Here is a 17,745-nt window from a genome sequence, read left to right as displayed (position 1 = left end):
CTCCTTTAAGAACTCTTTCCTAATGCCCTTGGGATGTTACCTGTCCACCACCCCATGTTTCCAGCCCATCTAACTCAAGCATGTACTTACACTGCATGTTAGCTGTGTCTGTCTTTTTTGTAGAAATTATGTCTCCTGAGGGCAAATATAGTGTCATAGATTTTTTAAAATTTCATCACCTAGCATAGTGTCTTATATATAGCAAAAACTAAACAAAGGTTTATTGAATTAATGAATAATATGTATAATAAATGAGTTCATATTAAGGAAGAACTTAAAATGGAGTGGTTAGAATCTCAAATTTATATTAAAATCTTTGGGTTGAATATTCTATTCCCCTTAACCATCTATCTCTGTCTTCACTAAACCTATGTTAAATAGAATAAGATATGCAAAAATAAATGTCTTTGTTGAAAGATGAATCCAATACATCTATTATGGGAAAGTGTTGCTGAAAGATTGGCCCCCATCCCTGATGAGCCGAACTGAAACTCAGAGACAGGGTCTTAGAGCATAGAAGAAAAGACTTTATTATTTTGCTGGGCCAAAGGAACTCACAGTAGGCTAGTGCCTTCAAAACTGTGAACTCAGCTTGGGGATGGGATAGGGTGATTATATAGCCATAGCTTAAACAATACAGCATAGATAACAATCAACAGAATCATTTTCTTGTCATAAGACTTAGAGTGGCATCACGGTGTCTCCAGGTGACCAGTTCTGTAGAGGCTAATGATTGTCACTGTTTCAATCTCTTTGTCTTATAAGCACCCAAGGCATGGTCTTCTTGATATGTAGCCTATTTTGTAAGGTTACAGTTCCGTGACCTTCTCCCTGAAGAACAATTCAGAAGCCAAGCATGATTATTACTTTCAATTACTGAAATACAGCAGAAACAGTAAAATTAATAGCTTTATTTTAACAATGGGCCTGGAGCTGTGAGTAGCAACCAGTCAGTCATGTTAGTTGACTATTTTAAGGGCAAGCATAAGAATAAGAAATCTGTTAGCCTAAGTGCGGGCATTTTATTAATTCTCCTTGAGAAGTAGTTTCTAACTTGGAATTTGAAGATTTGAATTTGAATTTCACCACTGCCACTATCTGAATCTGTGTTTCTCATCAAGTCGTGAAACCATGATTTTTTTTTCCTTATCTGCAAAACTGGCATAAGAAAGAAACCAGCACTTTTATGCTACAAGATTATTAAAATAATTAAATTAAATAGTGTGAAAAAAGCATACTCTAAACTGGAAAGCATTATGACTATCTTAGTTGTATAGCAGAAATGGTTAGGTATTTACCCTTAAGCTGAGTTGCCCCACTCACTAAACAGAGTGGTAGGTAGGAAATCGCTGCCCAAATGAAGAACTTCATTTCACAGCCTCCTTTGCTGTTAGGTATGGTCAAGTGAGTAAGCAGAAGCAATATAAATAACTTCCAGGCTGTGGTCCATAAAAAGCATACAAAGAGTGGTTCTCTACGCTCTGTTTCCTTTTTGCCAGCTGAAATAGAAGTGACCCCTAAGGCAATCTAGGAAGTCACATGCTGAAAATGGCCAAATGGCTGTTCTGATAGGTTCACCTCAGTGTACTGTTGCATGAGTGCATCAAATTAAAATTTCACCAGAGTTAAATAGGCAAGGAAGACTTTATTCAATGCTGTTATAATGGGGAAGAGAAAATGAACTCAAATGCACTGAGGGAAGGTTGTAAGGTCTGGGATGAGATAGTGGGAAGGTAATAGAGGAATATATGTTAAAAGTCTAGATTCTTGAAGAAGACTGAAGTTTAGTAAGCTGAAGGTCATTTTGGTCAAGTAAGAAATAAACTACTCTGTTAAGCTACTAAAATCTGGGTGTTTATTTTACCAGCCGTAATCATCCTAATTCACACACAAGAGAGAGGAAGACCCAAACAGAAATAGTCTATCCCAGCCTTTGCCCTATTGCAGTGTTATAATGTGTATTGGTCAATACCTACTTAATTTTATTAAATTTAAAATACGTTTTCAAAGGTTGCATCTTAAACTTATTTTTTTCCTCTAAATATTCACCTTTGTCTTCCATTTACATTAAAGCTTTAGTATCAGCCTATGTTGAAAATGACACTTAGTGTAATCAAGAGCTCAAGACTCTATTTTCTTTTGTTTCTTATGATATTTTACAGACCTTTTTGCCTTAGCACTGAATCTTACTATCTTTCCACATAAAACTCCATCCTGTTTTATTTTCTCCGTTTTGGTGAATGGAATCACCTTCCATAAAGTTGTATATGCCAGGGACCCAACAAGTGGTTTAGACTCCTTCATCTTGCTAATTTGTTGCACATAGCCAATAAATGCTTTTGTGTCTGCCTCCTAAACATCTCTCATATTCAGCCCTTCCCTGTTACCAACATATTTCTCAAATCTGACTATACCTTTTCTAGATAATTGTTAACAGTCTCCTAATTGATCTCACCAACTCCAGGTGCACTGCCCCCAGTCCATTTCACCTGTAACTTCCATTTAAATGAAAATTGTGTTCTTTGTCTATATATGTGTATATGTAGCCTTTGTCTACAATTTTTCAATTGCCTTCACTTTCCTTAATATTGCATATTAGGTCCTTTTCTATTCTTCTTACTTCATCTCTCATCACTTCTTAGTCCCCTAAAAAAGGTACTGACACTACTCAAAAACAGTATGCTAATTTAGCCTTCTATTCTTAAGCACATGCTTTTTCTTCCACTTACAGTACCCTCTCTCTCTTCCTCTGAACTTTCTGACTCATCCTAGGAGACTCAAATTAAATAGAATCTCTTCTGTGAAATCTTAATTCATGCCCTTTTCCAGACCCCTAGTCCCATGAACATAATCTCTCTTATAGAACTTATGACATTATTACTTTTTGCTTATGTTTCTGTGTTTTGCACATGGGCAATGTGAGGAAAGGAAGAAGAATATCTTAATGACATTTGGAAAGAAGTTTCTAGTCAGATTGCCTCTGTCAAATCCATGCAAGCTGATACGCAAATTATTTAAATTCTCTGCACATCAGTGTTTTTGTCTATAATAGTAAATATGTGGTTGGATTATTTTTGAGCATTGTACAAAATAAGCCAAAGGACTTTTTACATATTGTCTGGTACACAGGAAGCAGTCAATAAATGTTTGTAGAAGTGATACAAATACCACACAGGGCACACACTTGACACACAATTGTTTGCTAAACTACTGAAATATGAATGAATAAATGATGAATGAATGAATGGGATTTGGAAAATATATCTCCTATGGTCTTGGTCTCCTTTCTGTTTTCTATATATTCCAAATTTCCCTTGTTCAGTCAAGGATAGTTACTGTCTTTTACAGAAGTCTTTCTTAAACTATAGTGCCTTTACACTTTGAGGTACACAAGCTTTTAGGTGTTAAATGTATAAACATTTCTTAAGTTTTAATAGCTGTATATTTATTTTCAGGCATTATGGAAATACAACTAGTACATAAAAGTTATGATTTTATGGCTGTTTTTGCTTAGAACAAGTCTAAAGAAATCATTTAAGTTAAAATAAAAGTAAGTTATTTAAAGAAAATTATTAATTATATAAGCAGTACATGGGTGTGGCAGAATTGGAAGGTTTGGACAACTATATTGCCTTTTGTTTGTATTGTTATTCTTGTACAACTAAGTTTCTTTTTGTAAATTCAAATCTTTGCTATTTTTATTATCATTATTAGTTCTTTGTTCCAAAGCTCTTTTTGGGGGGAGAGGGGTACTCTTTTCTCTTGAATGTTTTCTCTGCATTTTGATCTCCCATTATTCTGTCCTGAACTTTGTCCTCTCTGTGCTCTGCTGCTGTTGCTGCACCATGGCTGCTCTATGTGCACATCTTCCTGCCATCTGCTTGATAGTCACTGTGATCATGAAGCTTTTCTTGACTGACGTGCACTGAGCATCTCTCTCTTCTCTTAGATTGCATGCTTTCTTGGGGACTCTATTCCCATACTTTTGGGATAATAATTTTGGGAAGTCCCAACCCTTTTTGTGAAAGAAAGAAGCCACTTCATGGTATAAGTTAGTTAGAAGAAGACTCATTTTGTAGCAGGGTCACTGCAGGGGAAACTCCTTTCAGGAAGCAAACAATCACCACATCTTTATTCTATTCCTTTGCTTTAAAACCCCTTCCTAACTCTGCCTCTCTAACATGTTGGACTGAGGGACCAGCCAAAATGCTTCTGGGAACTCTACTTTTTAATCCTTTATAGCCCCTCAGCTAATAATTTTATGACTGATTACCTCTTTTAATGATGATTACACTGAGGTACACATAGATTTTCCTAGAACAGTATGAGTTGATGACATATTAGAGATTTCTGTCAGAAATTCTCCATGTTTTTAGGACCTTCTCTCACCAAACTACTTCACTGTGTCTTTTAAAATATGGTAATTTAAGTGACTATCATGCACATAATTTTATTTTTGCAATACCTTATAACACTACAAGAAACTTAATTATGAGTCATCATAACAAGGAAAAGTAAATAATTCTCATAAAAATGGTCTCTTCTGATAGCTTTTAAAGAAACAAAATCAAATTCTGCTAAGGAAAAAATGTATTTTTATATGAAAGTTCTTTCTCATACAAATAACAAATTTTGATATTTTCACATAGAAAATATTTTTCTAAAATGGACATGTTATAATAATGCTTGATTCCTAGACCAATTTATTAACTATTTCATATTTTGTTTGGATTATACCAAATTATTTGCAGAATGAAACAGTGTGAAAATAGTGTCTGGAGCAATAGGTTTTAGAAATTCTGTAAGGTAATTAGAAAGAATCAAACAATGACAACAAAAAATAAACACATGAGAGAGCATTCAAATGGAAAGATTTAAAGAAAATGAAAATATAACATGGTAAATTATTGGGAATAGTCTCTATCTAATGTGTTAAAGAGCCAATATTGTATATATTTGATTTTTTTCTTTCCAAATAATTCTCAATATTTCAAATACTATTTGCTCCATTTTTCTTTTTGTGTACTTCTTGAAGGTAGAGAGCGGGCTAATGCAGTGAAGAGGAGAAGTTCAGAGTACAGACTAGAGTGTAAGGCTAGACAGTGTGTGATATGAATTAGCAGTATTTGATAACATAAATCAGAAAACAAAAGAGAGAGAAACTAGAACTAACAACTTATTTTTTTTTTAAGCTTTGAAAATGAGGGAAATGATGGAGATAAAAGAATGCATTTAAGGGATATTATTGAGAGACTTGAGTTTATCTGACATGCTGACTGTGTAGCTATGCCATATTTCAAAAAGTGAATTACTTATTTTTAAGGAAAATAATCGTTCAATAATAGAAGGACTAGATAAACTTTTACTTTCAAAAACATTATGAAATAATATTTAATAAATACATGAAGAGATTCATTTTAAAAAATACAATGGTATTAAAAATAATTTCTGAAACTTGTTCTAAGGGTTCTGTTCTAACTTGTTCTCTGATTTTATTTTTCAGCTCCATGTGGGGGCCATTTTTCAGCCCCTAGTGGGTTGATTCTCTCACCAGGATGGCCAGGATACTATAAAGACTCTCTGAATTGTGAGTGGGTAATTGAAGCTGAACCTGGACACTCTATCAAAATTACATTTGAAAGGTCTCTGCAAATATTTTTCTACTTTAAAAACGTAAAAAGATTATCTAAAAGAATAGTTGACATTCTCCATTTTACTTCTCAAATTAATGTTTACTTTTATTGCTGTAGTCAGTTGTGGTACTTTAACCATTTACAATGTTTGCACCTTTTAGCCTAGCCTTTCAGCCTGTTTTTAAGTTAATTTTCTATTTGTTTAATGCTTTATCAGTACTATTGAGATATGCAAGATGGGGGGGTATTTATATATATATAAATATATATATGCATACTACTGAGATTGATAATTAGTACTATTGATCAAATAATCTATAGCCTTAAAGATTATAAAGTTGACTGCTGAAAATTTTAAAGAATGAATCTTCTGGTCTGTAATTGGATCCCTATTCTCAAATTTAAATTGATGTATTTATATAATTTTTCAGTTATGTTGTTAACCCCCCTCATCGTCCAATCTTTTATTAAAAGAAAAAAGGAATCCCTGTAAGCATTATATTCATATGGTAGGCATATATATCAATTCAGCATGATCATACTCTGATGATTGAATTTTACAAATACAACAGGATCCTTCCTTAAGTAAAGAGTCCCTTCACTGAATTAATCTATTTATGCTAGTGTTAAAATTTGAAAGGAAAACGGGTTCTATTTTGATAGATGTAAAGTATTCAACATTTCATAGGTCACTCTATCTTATTATGACCTATACAACTTTACTATTACTATGTTAGTTTGCTAGGGCTGCTATAATAAAGTATAACAGACTTAGATTACAGAAATGTATTTTCTCACAGTTCTAAAAGCTAGAAGTCTGAGGTCAAGGTGTCAACAGGGTTGTTTCTTCTGAGGCCCTAGCCCTTGGCTTATAGATGGCTGTCTTCTTCCTCTGTCTTCACATGGTCTTCCCTCTGTGGGTCTGTTTCCTAATCTTCTCTTCCTATAAGGACACAAGTCATAATGATTAGAGTCTACCCACATAATCTTGTTTTACCTTAATTACTTCATTAGAGGAACTTTCTCCAAATACAGTCACATTCTGAAGTACTAGGGGGTTAGGACTTAAACATAAATTTTAGGGGGATGCAATTCAGCCCATAATGATGTACACATTAAAAAAAAAAAAGTTTTTATTTAGACTAATTTGGTAGAAGTATTTTTTTGTGTGTGTGTTAAAACTATATCCTTTATTCAGCGGTTGGCATAGCCTCTGTTGCCATAGTAATTTTAGAGAAGCTTGAAAAGCATCTTACTTATTCAGAATCAAATCTTTGTCAAATCTTTGTTCCATGAATGTGGGACCCAAATTAACCAACCTTACTTTGTTACACAGAATTCTACTTGGTTTGGAGTAAACAATATAACATAATATTTATTGATCATATCATTGAATAATTTAAAAAATTATATTGATTTGTGTCAATAAGGCCAAGATCTATTATGTATTTTAATATTAAATTTAGAACATCACATTTGAAAGATTAGCATACTTGTCAGTTTATCATAATTGATTTATTTTTAAATGCATGTATTATAGGTTTAAGTACATGATTTTAGTATTTCCTGTTTTGAACTTAACATTATTTTGTATCAGGAGTTATGATGTTAAGGGAATTGAAACATCTTATATTTGCATAATTCATAACATTTATCATTCGTATAGTTCTCACTAATCATTATCCTTCAATATCTAAATAAAAAGTTGAGCCTCATCTCAAATACGGAAGGAGGTCTAGGCCCTCTTCACATTTTCAGAGCATTCTTGGGGATGCTTTTTTTCACTTCTGACTCTCAATTCCTGCTCATCTCACTTGTGAAATACAGAGGCTGCTGCCCTCTCTCAACTCCTTACTCTGCTCTTTATTTGTATCACTTTCCTTCATTCTCACAAAAACTTTAACACAAGGAATAACCAAAGAGAATTATTGCACAATTCAGAATAATTTAAAATTAAATAAACTGTCACTGTCCTAAAATTTTCTTGGTAATTCCCATCACTGGAATGGTTGCATCTATCTCTCCAGTTCCCTGTCTTATCCCAGATGCTCCTCCATCTCTACCTAGTCTTCTCCACATCAGAATCTTCAACCTCATTTCCCCACTCCCTAGTTGTCCACTCCAGTACATAGCATGATAAATCTCAAAATACCTGTTACTTTATTATGCAGAGCGGTTTAACTATTTGTTTCTCTGAGCTACCAACAGGATAATGCAATGTGGCGGGGTGGGGATGGAGATGAATTTTGCCTTTCTTTCCAAACATGCAAATTAAGATTTTTTTTTTTTCCTAAATCAGAGATGAGTGCTCTCCTAAGAAGACTTCACCCTTTCTCTGCCTCCCTGCTGACTCAAATTGTAGCCAATTTAAATATATATATTTTTTTAATTCAACTTAGAAATACTATATTAACATAAAATCAAATCATTAGGAAATTAAATTTAATTAACACAGAGTGCATTATTGTATTAAAAAGCATTCCCTGGTTTGCTAATGAAAGTCATTAACCATCATTAAATAAATTAGTAACCTCTGAAATCCTTCAGCCCTATATAGGCTATCTAGAGTTGCCTACTTGAGAAGCAGCTAGACTGCAAAAGCAAGGTTGTAATTCAGAGCACCACACTTGTGACTTTTGGCTTTGGACTTTTATTTGAAGACACTATTTTCTCTGTCTAAAGTTCTTAATATTTATGTCTTATCCCTCCCAATAGGTAGTTACATGGGCCTCTTTGCTATCTTATTTAGATGCCTCCAGAATTCTCCAAAGTGAGTTAATGTACTCTGTACAGGCTATGTTCTAAGTCAGACTATCCCAAATTTACCTACCTTTGGGGGAAAAAATCTTTCCAACCATTTTTATAAGATGCAATGCTAGTTAAATGGACAAAAACCTAATTTAATTTCTATAAATATAGTTTACTTAGCACTTTTTACTTTGCCAGTTTCTTATTCTCTTATCTGTTTACTGAGACACAAATCTAAGTTAGACTGGAAGTAAGATAGTCAAATTGAAAAGTAACTTTCACTGCTAGGTTTTGTTCATAGCAACAAAAAACAGCTCTATAGGTGAACCATAATAGATCTGGGGTGAAAAATGATTCTCATAGTTCAAAGATTTAGGCTTCTCCCCATGAGCCATCACCAAGCAGGACTTGTCATCTGTGCTTCTTTTCTTAATCTCTAAATTACCCACTCAAGTAAAGTACAAACCTAGCTCCTTCACCTCCTTGATATCGATCATTTTTTTAAAACTATTTCTTGTTAATTAGCCCAAACACTGGAAGAATCAAGAATTAGAATGCTTTTCAGTATTTATTGATGGCATTTTCACTATTTTAGAATAGACAAGATACAGCTATATTGGGCATATCAGTCTATTTCTTTTGCATCATACTTTATATAACTAAAATAAAGTCCTAAATTCTTTTAAATGTTCTAAATTGTTTTGGGGATTTAAATCCACACACACACACACACAGGCTTATGAGATTCTTAAGTTCTTGAGTTTGAACTATTTGAAGGGAAAATTATTGAAAAATCTTCCTTTTTTTTTTTTTTTTTCCATACAGTCCCTTAAGGGTATGAGATTAGGCTTAAGGGTTGTTCATACTCCATGTGTTTTATCAGAAAACTGTTTTCTTTAAAGTAATTCACATTTTAAACAGCTGTTACATAGTTAGAAGTAGTTCTGTAGCAAAACAATAAGCAGTGGTCTCCATCAAGTTAAAAATAAATGAGAACTTTATCCATTAGGTAGTAGCGTAAGATAGCCAGTTTGAAATCAGAAATATGTTCATGTATCACTTTCTTGTTTAGTGACCTTATAATATTTGGTGCTTCATTTTCCCCTTAAGATTGTTGTGAGAAACAAGATCTCACCTTTGGAGTACCTAACAAGAATTATGTTCTTGAAAAACCTGGTTCCCTTCTGATTTCCAGCCAAGCCTTTGAAAGAACACTGGTTGCTAATTCTTTATAGTTCCTCTCATTCTGAGAATTTTTTTTTTTTTAGAGAATTCTAAATAATAAATTGTATTTATTACAGAGTTACATCATTTGCTGTTTACTACTCATGAATAACATAAATTAATTTGGTTGAAAATGAAATTTTTTAAAAAAGCAAATAATATAATTAAGATGGCTGCAGTTTTACAGTTTTTTTCTATATTCTCAAATGTCACAAGGGATTAAATTAATCTATAGGAAAAAACCCAATAAAAACATTATAAATATATTACCCATTTGTTGGCTTCTTGAGATTGTCTCAAGTAGCTTAAGTCAATGAAATCTTAAAAATTATAATTTCCTATCAAGTGCAAAACATAATAACAACAACAATGAATATATGTGTTTTTTTAAACTGTTTATCTCTTCTTGACATAACTAAACAGTTAAGTCTTATTCTCAGATTTGCAGAGAAATTTTTTTTTTATTTCTTCCCATAGTTCCTAAATTTGGCAGCTCCCAACTGAATTCATTTTACTGTTAGGAATCCTAAACCTGTCTTTTTTTTTCTCTTTCCTGTCCTTAGCTCCTTGACCACAAGCTATCAATGTCAGTCTTCCTGAGAGCAACTTTTTCAATGAGGACTAATTCAGTTTGGTCAGAATGGTTTTAGATTACACCAATAATGTAAAAGACAGCAAAAATTGAGTAAGATTAGATTCAGTTTCATTTTTAGTATTATTTATTGACTCTTTAACATTCATTTATAATAAACAATAAATTTAATGTCATAAACAAATGAATACTAGAGCAAGGCAATTCATGAGAAACTTATACAAGCATCTTAAAATACAAAATGAAAGAAATTTAAATTATTGTATAACTCTGTCCTATTTCCCATTTTATTATAATGTATTTTTATGGCTCCTTAGGGCAAATCTGTGATGATTTTCTTTTTAAAGATTCACTCCTACTGAACAATGTTCTCTGTATCACCATTTAATATTGCTGTTCTATTAAGAATTGTCGCTTTATGTTTCAATTCAAAGTAATCCCTGACTCTTCTGTGCATTTTAATTTGGTTGCTATCAACTGACTAGCTATCAAAGTGAAACTCCAATTTCAATACTACAGTAGCCTGACTACAAAACAACCAAATAATGATTCACAGTACACAACTGCCTGATCATTCATTCAAAGACATAGTGTGTTCCTATACATTTCCTACTCTAACTGGAAAAGTTATTTTGAGACAAATGCAATGTATTCCAGGTTGCAAAATAAAAAGTAAGATAAACTTATGAAATCCATTCATTTTATTAAGTGTATTGCTTAATAGGATGTAACAGTGGTACACTGTTAAAATGATTTCAGTTGTACTTAAATATCGTTAAATTATACACTTTATTTTGACCACTTACATGTAATGTTTATAGCCATATTGGAGATTTTATAATGAAATTAAGTTTTTAATTTTTAAATGTTTCTTTCAATTTGTTTTAACCAAGTTTTAAGTTTTGTTTATTTATTTTGAGGAATAATGTAGTTTAAATTTATAATACTAGAAAAGACTGGTAGGTATCATAGTTAAGGTGATTCTATGAAAAATTAGTGGACATTTCAACTGAAAATTATTTTTAAAAGTGTACTGAATATAGCTAGTTGCCAAAAATGTGCTTAAAGATACATTTTAAAAGGGTGAAAATGCATGGTTAATACTGAAGTAGCCAAGTATATTGAGTACTTTTTTTGTAAAGTTGGTAATAGACCTAGAGAAAAGATACTTTTGCCTTTAAAATATATTCATTCTTTCATTTATCTACTAAATATTCACTGAGTGTCTGCTATATGCAGAGCATTAGCAAAACCAGATACTGTCTGATCTCATGGAGCTTACAGACCCTTAAATGAGACAGCTGTCAAACAAGCAAACAACTGTGACTAGTGTCATAAAAGGCACACTAATTTATGGCAGTATAGGAGACCAACTAACCTACACTATAAGGTCAGGGAAAGGCTTCCTGTGGACAAATTTCAGCTGAAAACTGAAAGGTAGTACAGGAAACCCTTGATGAAGTCAGGAAAAGACTGTCCTGGGCTGTAGGATTATCATGGTAAGAGAGTAAGATGTTCAAGTTTTCATGATTCCACATAAAGTCTTTTTCCACTACTAAGCTTTCTGATCCAGATTCAGAATGTGGTATAATTTTTAAGTGCAAGGAAGGAATACAAAATTATATTTTATTAATAATATGTTATGTATGTTAAAAGTAGCTGTGTTAACTGCAGTTACTGCAGTTTATAAAATAATTATATCTTTTTAAAAAATTGAAAACAGTAGCAGAAACAGTCAAAAATCTAAAAATAAAACCAACCAGCATAGCACAGTGTTTAGGGACAGAGAAACTTGAGTTTGAGGCCTGGCTCTGTCATTTAAGAGACGATAATACTATTTAAATTGTTCAGGCCTCAGTTTTCTTGCCTGCAAAGTGAGTATAATAATAGAAAATCATTAGGGTTAGTTAGATAAGCTAACATAGATAATATATTTAGCAGAACTTCAGGCATTTTGTAAACATCAACTATATCATTATTATTATCATTACTTACTTATAATTAGAACTGCTATTTTGAAATAAAAACTATGTAAAGAATATAATGGCCAAAGACGTTTATCAAAAAAAAAAAAAAAAAAAAGCAAGCCACTATATGAAACAGAGGTCAGATTTGAAATATATATGTAATTAAAATGAGATTCTGATGATCTGATTGAAGATAAATATAAATCACATGGTTTTCCATAGAAATAAGGAAACCAAAAGAAAGATGACTACAAAAATATGCTTGTTTGATAAAAAGGTCATGTATTTACTGAAGATAATCTGTAATATTTGAAAGAAATCTTATTTTGAACAATAAATATATATACATACTTTTAAAATGAAAATTGTCCATGAAAATAGGAGCTTATAACTTTGGTAGTCTCAAATGATGAAATCTTAAATAATATATAAGATATTACATAATGTAAACAAATTATGTATAAAAATGGTAAAAATGATAAATAGTAATTTAAACAATCTTAAGTGTTATTTTTCTTTACAGTGTTATTCTAATAAATATATTTTCACATATGTCTCTTAATCTTAGATTCCAAACTGAACTGAATTATGATGTTCTGGAAGTTCATGATGGGCCAAATCTTCTGTCACCCTTGCTTGGATCTTACAATGGTACACAAGTACCCCAGTTTCTGTTTAGTAGCAGTAATTTTATATACCTTCTATTTACAACAGACAATAGCCGTTCTAATAACGGTTTCAAGATTCATTATGAAAGTAAGTATTGCCAGAATGTTTTTGATTTCCTTATTCAGTTTTCCATACTTTTGATATTCCCACTATATCATTAAGAAGAGTAGGAGATTTATTTTAAAAAGAAAAAAAACTCAAAGCTCTTCTTGACCTATGAGAATGTTTACAAAGTGTGTATTTTAGTAAATTCTGCAATAGATTTTTCTGACAGTATTTATATAATATCATTATGAGAGGAAATACTAAGGAAATGTCAGAAGTATCAAATAAAAAAACCTTAAAAAATGAGTTCACATACTAATTATTTATGCAGTTTTAAAAACCAACAATAGGCAGTAAATGTCAGTCTAAAATGTATATGAACATGGACAAATTCTTTTAACATTTACTTCATAAATTCATTCTTTTATATTTTACTCACACTCATTGCATACATTTCTATTTAAAATATTCAATTCTGTTATTTTGTATGAAGTTTTGAAAATTATATTAACAATGAAAACTAAACTATATACTCACACATATATTCAACTATGGCTAATATAACCTGCCAAAGGCTGTGTATTAAAACAAGCTGTAATTCACAGGGTTGGAATCAGCTTAGAATAATTTCACTTAAAATACTATATTTTTGTTTAAAAAGTCTAAAATATATCTGATATTTTAAAAAATTAGATACTGATACATACATAGAAACAAATCTGTTTTATTTATAAACATCTGACATATTTATACATGTGGGAATGTATTTGATATATGGTTGTGTACATACATATAAACTCACAAAAACACATATTTTCATCTAGAAATACATTGTCATGTATCTTTGCATGAAAAACAGTTTTGGTGAATATATCTAACAGTACATTTAAGGTTACTGCAAGATATCTTTATGTCAGGTGCAGATGGATATATCACTTTTTATATTCATGTCTCCTATGCTTCCTTCCCCCTCCCCAGGAAAAGATTTTAGCTTTTGAAATTTGTAACTGTATATTCCATATTGAGTGTCTCTCTTCGATAAATCTGGTCAATGGACTCGTGGGGTTTTAAACCATAATTAACATATTTTTTTTAAACTTTTTAATCTTATCCACAATATTATTTAATTATATTAACTATGGAAGTATATTTCCGAAACATTATTGTAAAATGCAACAAGAGGATTAACATATATTTGGTAATTCAAATTAATTTAAAGGACTTTAGTTTAACAGTGTGTTTGTTAAAGCTGCGTCACAGTCAAGTCATTTTTTGAAATCTATTTCAAAATTAATTTTTACCAGCAATCAATTTGTATCAATATGCTAGAATGGGCAGACACCTTTTCTTTTAGTCCATTACTTTATGCTATGCCCAGTACACCACATTCAATCCCGATTCAACCAAGGTATGTGATCGTTATCATATTCGCAGACACAGGATTATTTTAAGGATTAAGTTAAACCACGCATGCAAAGTGCTATTAAAATGGCTAACATGCAGTAAATGCTCAATAAGTGATAGCTTTTACAATCTTCCTATAAAAACAAATCAGATTAACAAAAAGAAGTAAAGCTCAAATTTATTCTTCTTGTAAAAGAAGAAATCATTCCTGGTATTTGTTAAAAAGACAGTAAAGTGGACTTTACTACAATGGGGTTTTGTAATAGGGGAGAGAGATTGAGCTCAACTCTGACTACAAGTGAGGATTTATAGTCAAGGAGCAGGGTGGGGATCAGTGGATGGAAAATTACTGAGAGGAAACATCAGGGGTTGGGAGGATTCTGGCTAACACTACTAGACAGGATGTTTGCTGAAGGCAGACTAGAGTGATAAGAGATTGAAGACTGTCCCGTAATAAGGAATTATTCAGTCCAAAAAGTAGGCAGTGCCAAGATTGGGAAACCATGTCTTATTAGGGGAAAAGCATTGTCATGGTATGGTCTCAGATCATAAATCACAAGGAGGATTATAATCAGGAGACACCAAAGTATACTACAGCTATTGAAAACTCTTACAATCAGCCACCAGAGCAGGTAAACTGTCTTAGAAAGGTGCTGGTGTTCATAGTTTCATATACTGCAAAATGCCTCTACTCTTCCTTTTATATGTATTTTCTATCAAAATGGTAAACTTCAAATTTTAGAATTGATTACAATTTTGAAAACACATTATAAGATTATGTATGACATTGGTTATGGACAAGGGCTCCAGAATCATTCTCCTAAGCAATCAAATGGAGTTTTAATGATAAAAGTAATTCCATAAGATTTTTTTAATGAATAAATGAGGATAATTTTATAAACATTTTAGATTTTAGAATATAATAAGCTCGAGATATTTTTTACTGCTAAACTAAGTACTACTATGGTTATTATTGTATATGTGTGTGTGTGTATATAATTTATAACAATACAAAGTTTGATAGATAACTATATGTTTTCATCAAGTTCTTATGTAATTAATGGCCTGATTTTTTTTTTAATCTTTGTAGGTAGGAATGTCAAAGCAAATTTGTTAAATAAATTGTTTTCAAAATAAAGCTATGGGCACATTCGTTTATTTGTAAAAAGTTACCATTCACAATTGTCTGAAGGAATGGGAATCAGTTTCAGTGATCTGATTCCCATCAGGCTTACTCTTTTTCATTTTCCTTTTGTTTTCCAGGTGTTACAGTGAACACCTACTCTTGCTTGGACCCTGGCATACCTGTACATGGTCGACGCTATGGTCATGATTTCTCTATCGGATCCACTGTTTCATTTAGTTGTGATCCAGGGTACAGGCTGAGCCATGAAGAGCCCCTTCTATGTGAGAAAAACCACTGGTGGAGTCATTCACTCCCAACTTGTGATGGTAAGAATTCATTCAACATGCAAAGTAAGCTGATTTATAAACCAAAAAGAAATCACCATAGTCTTTGTAAAATGTGAGGCTTAACAGAAATATAAATATTACATATGTTTAAAAGAATATCTTGAATTTTGCCAATTTTATGCCATCAAACCATAATAAAGACTCAAAAGAATGAACATTGATAATCAGCCAAATTTACTTCATGCCTAAGGATGCTGTATGTATTTTTTAAAATGTGTTGATATAACCATTTTAAGTGCCTATTGTATACTTGGAACTTTTGACAAAATAGTGTTGAAAATGTCAAATTAGTGTCAGATGAATGCAGTGAAGAGTTAGAACATTTACCTCCTGCCTAGAAGGCAACATGTACCAGTTCAAATTCTATCTAGCTACACAGCACTTTGGCAATATACCAGAGTGCCCTGGGTGGCAAGTTCCTGGCTATAGAAAATAATACACCAGTGTCCTTCCTGCTTCTCTGTTACTGTAGAGAATAAGACAGCAATCCTTCATTAATCAGAAAACACAAATGAAACTACAGTGGAAGAAGCTGCTTTCCTAAGATTGGGAAGTGCTTGCACACTTGCTTTATCAAGAAGCACACACAGTGTAAATATATTAATTATTTAGTTCTGGGCTTTAATTTTTTATTTATAACACCATTCCTAACTCATATTCTTATTATTTTTCAAAATAGAAGATCACATTTGTCATTTTATAATTAAGTTTTCAAGTACTGTCAGTGTTGTCAATTTTTAGTAACAGCTTTAGGCCAATTTTTTTTAAACAAGGTTTAAAAAAATCATCAATACATCTTCCCTGTATTTGGTACAATACCATTTATAATAGTCAGCATTCTTATGATTATAAGTGACAGGAACCCAACTTTAACTGGTTTTTAAAATTGGAAGCAGAATCTGTCTTTCAAAGTTTCAAACGTAGAAAAGAGATAGGTGGCCTATTTCTCATTGCTAACTATAATCATGAATCCAAACCTTTTTAAGAATCTCTCCATTTTCCATGTAGGCTTTTCTCCATCCATTGACATCATTCTCTTTAATTGCAGCCATGCTTTTCCACATGGGTGATTGGAGGTGGAAAATACATTCTCATGAACATGTTAATGTATAGTCCCATATTTCCAGAATCAGAGAAGAATGCGAGTTCTTCCTCGTTGTTCCAGTTAGAAAAACCCCAGGAAAAGGTCTCTGATCAATCCATAACTAGACCAGTAACTGTAGTAAAGAAGAAGTGCCCATCATAGTTGGCTTTCTTCAGGTCAGTTGTGACCATCTATCCCTATAGTTGAGACAAACGATAGTGGTATAAAGGTACCATGTTTGCCAGGTCCTGGTAAAGCCACATGTTGGCACAAGTAAATTCACCAAGATAAGAATGAGTGGCAGCAGTGTTATCGGAAGAAGCAGGAGGGTAAAAATAATGCCCAAGTATAACAACACGCTTAAATATTATTAATAATAAAAGTGAATATGTCTAGTTTTCCTGGGAGCAACATAGGCTGTCATTATCTCTTGTCAGTTCCACTACAGTCAACCTTAAATTCAGTTTCCAACTACTTCAGTCTAACCTCCATCCTTCACACTAAGGTTATTTCATGTTAAACCCCACATCAAAAATGCTTAATGGCTTTCTGTTCACTAGGGATGAACGTCCAAATTATTAATCATTGAATTTGTGATTTTTAACCATGTAGACTCCATCCTTTCTATTTCTTTTTCCTTCCTGAATTCTTATGTCATCTTTATTTTTTTGAAAGATCAAATCATGTCATGTTGAACCTCCATTTTAATCTGTCCTCCTCTTTCATATTCCTATTTCATTCTGTGTAACTGAATAAGAGCTGAATTATATTCATTTTTGAATGTCTGAATTATGTACAAAGCAGCTACTTAATTTTTCATTCATTTTAACTGAATTCAACTACATATAACCTAGTAAACTGATTTGATTAGGTCTTCCCTCCAGTCTAAACATTTTCCCCAGAGGC

At 32.2% G+C, this 17,745-nt stretch overlaps 1 protein-coding gene across 3 annotated transcripts in view; it reads left to right on the top strand.

The window, feature by feature from the left end:
• Positions 1-17,745, top strand: part of CSMD3 (CUB and Sushi multiple domains 3) — a 1,011,591-nt gene that overhangs the window by 668,375 nt on the left and 325,471 nt on the right. For all 3 annotated transcript variants that reach the window (XM_074352931.1, XM_074352929.1, XM_074352930.1), the window contains 3 exons: positions 5,504-5,642; positions 12,733-12,920; positions 15,546-15,734. In XM_074352931.1, the coding sequence (XP_074209032.1) occupies positions 5,504-5,642; positions 12,733-12,920; positions 15,546-15,734 (516 nt within the window). The remainder of the gene's footprint in view (positions 1-5,503; positions 5,643-12,732; positions 12,921-15,545; positions 15,735-17,745) is intronic.

Source organism: Camelus bactrianus, chromosome 25, assembly GCF_048773025.1.
Source record: "Camelus bactrianus isolate YW-2024 breed Bactrian camel chromosome 25, ASM4877302v1, whole genome shotgun sequence".
NCBI classification, from domain to species: Eukaryota; Metazoa; Chordata; class Mammalia; order Artiodactyla; family Camelidae; genus Camelus; species Camelus bactrianus.
The sequence above is the reverse complement of the archived record's forward strand: the minus strand, read 5'-3'. Positions and strand labels throughout refer to the sequence as shown.